At 54.2% G+C, this 2,366-nt stretch overlaps 1 protein-coding gene across 1 annotated transcript in view; it reads right to left on the bottom strand.

The window, feature by feature from the left end:
• PTPN14 (protein tyrosine phosphatase non-receptor type 14) overlaps window positions 1-2,366 on the bottom strand; it is a 169,401-nt gene that overhangs the window by 21,813 nt on the left and 145,222 nt on the right. Inside the window, exons 13-14 of the mRNA XM_019635452.1 lie at window positions 194-1,668; window positions 41-76 (exon numbers count right to left, since the gene is read on the bottom strand). Coding sequence (XP_019490997.1) covers window positions 41-76; window positions 194-1,668 — 1,511 coding nt within the window. The remainder of the gene's footprint in view (window positions 1-40; window positions 77-193; window positions 1,669-2,366) is intronic.

The raw sequence follows: 2,366 nt of genomic DNA, 5'->3' as shown, positions 1-2,366 counted from the left end.
TCTTTACGTCCCTGACACCTTGCCTGAATAAGCCTCGTACCTTGTGCGATGTCCAGAGCACGTATGCTTTCATACCCTGAACAGAATCAAGGACAAGGAGCAGAGGAGGCTCCAAGGGGGGACCGGCGTTTGTAACTGCCTCCCCCTGCCCCACCACCACCACCAAAACGCCCTGGGAGAGGAAGGCACTTACCCTGATCATCATCTCTCTTTCTATAATGCTGTCCTCCAGGGAGAACATTTCAGACACAGGTCTCTCCTTCATGGGCTCTTTTTTGACCCTCTCCTTCACACTTGTCAGGTCAGGCTCTGAGATGGATGGACCAAGCGAGGACCCGTTGACGGCCAGCTGGTCGGCGCGGGAGACGCTGATGGCTTTGGCCGGCCCGTGCCTCAGCACCCTGGCTCTGGCGACGGCTGGGGGGAGGCTAACCTGCTCTTGTCGTAGCGCCCCGTTGCTCACGCTCTTCCTCGGGCCAGGGTATTCGGGAGGGGGCTTGTTTGGGATTCGGGCTAAGGCCGCCTGCAGCTGGGCACTGTACTCCATCTTCTCTCGGAGCCCAGGGATCTGAGGCACCGATTCCGCAGCCTCCTCCTCCTCCTCGCTCTCACTGCTGTGGATCAGCATGGTGGCATCAGAGAACGTCTTCTTGTGGTGATACTGGGGCAGCTGGGGGACCTCGTGGCCCCCTGGCACCTCCTTGGGTGGCCCCTGCTCCCGGAGCGTGTTGCGGCGTGCCATAGGGATGTTGAGTGACTTCAGTGTCATGGCCTCCATGCCCCGCACCATGCTGTTCATGACCTCTAGGCTGTGGCGCTTGTTCATCGTGCTGTGGTGCTTGGTGGCTGTGAGGGGCTCGCTCACTTCCTGCAGAGACTGGTGCACCACTGGGGAGCTGTCCTCTTGGAAAGTCTTCACCGAGAGCTGCACCTTGCGCGTCACCAGGTCAGGGCTGCTGCCACTGACGTACTTATGGCGATGACTGGCCAGGTCTGGGGTGCTGGTGGCTGGGCGGGGCCGTGGGTATGGGGGCGGCGGCCTGAAGAGATAGTTTTTGAGCATGTGGGCCGTGTTGTAGTTATGGGTGCCTTGGAGCTGCATGTTGGCCAGCTCTGGGGTGCTCACTGTGTGTGAGATGGCGCTTGCCCCCGGCTTGCTGGGCACCGAGTTACTCTTTGGGTTGATCTGGTCAGATGGACCGATAAGTTTGTTACTGTAGCCCCCCTGGGGCCCATAAGGGACAGTGTAGGGGTGCCTCTCCCGCATCTCAGGCTGGCTGTACACCAGTTCCTCCGGATGGTTGTAGGCATGGGTGTTGATGATGTTGAGATTGCGCAGAGACTGGCTCTGGCTGTCCGTGTGCATGACCCCCCTCTTCATCTGGCGCATGACTGTCTCATAATCGGGGGTCGGCCGGTAAGACGGCACAATGATTGCGCTGTGTCGGTGGCTGGGGATGTAGTCAGCCCGCATGATGTCACTCCCAGGGATGCTGAGGTTGGAAGAGACGGGAGACGCCTGAATGAAACTCTGGGAGCAGTTCAGGGAGTTGATGCTGTGAACGCTACACACGCTGCCATTGGTGATGGTGCCATTTAAATAATTTAAGTCCAGGCTGTTGTGAGAGTTGCAATAAAAGGCGTCTTCGTTCCCGTGGAAAATGCTGTCTGCAAGAAGTCAAACAAAGGCACGTGAACCTCCACTCCATCCTGCTTCAACTAAGTTCACCCTCACACTCACGGGGGTGAGTTTTAATCTAAAGATGTCATAAAAAGTCCAATCCCATGGGCTCCACCCACGTGTTCCGTAGAAAAACTGAAATTTGCTTGGATGAGACAGTAATATACAAAAGGAACATTCTAAAACATACTGGAAAGGAAAAGTGAACCTACACAATGAAGGCAATGATCACTTGGACTATATATTGCCTCGGTAAGTGTTTGATTTTGCCATGAGCTTTTTGAAATCAGACACCAAGCATGGCACTCACGTTGGGTAGACCTGTCCACTTGTTCGGGGCTTAGCAACAGGACTGAGAGCCAAGACCTTTAAGAGGTCAATAAATTTGAAGTTATCGTGTAGTTGGAGCTGATCTTCCTGACCACAGTGGAAAAGGTCCCTTTAGCGGAGGGACTGCTGAGCATCCATAAATGCACAAGACAAATCATGTAGCCAGGATATCAGCATGCCTGGCCAGCTGGTTCTGAACAGCGACCAACGGAGTTCTTTTAGCCACTGCCTAAAACTCTCCTCTAGGATTGGTTTCATCATTGGGGTCAATTCCCATAAAAAAGAATAATAGGTTTTTTGTTTGTTTGTTTGTTTTTTAAGCTAAGCCATCCTGCCACCTGTTGGCAGCTCAGAG

Source organism: Hipposideros armiger, unplaced genomic scaffold, assembly GCF_001890085.2.
Source record: "Hipposideros armiger isolate ML-2016 unplaced genomic scaffold, ASM189008v1 scaffold_22, whole genome shotgun sequence".
NCBI lineage: Eukaryota > Metazoa > Chordata > Mammalia > Chiroptera > Hipposideridae > Hipposideros > Hipposideros armiger.
This window is presented reverse-complemented; position numbering and strand designations above follow the sequence as displayed.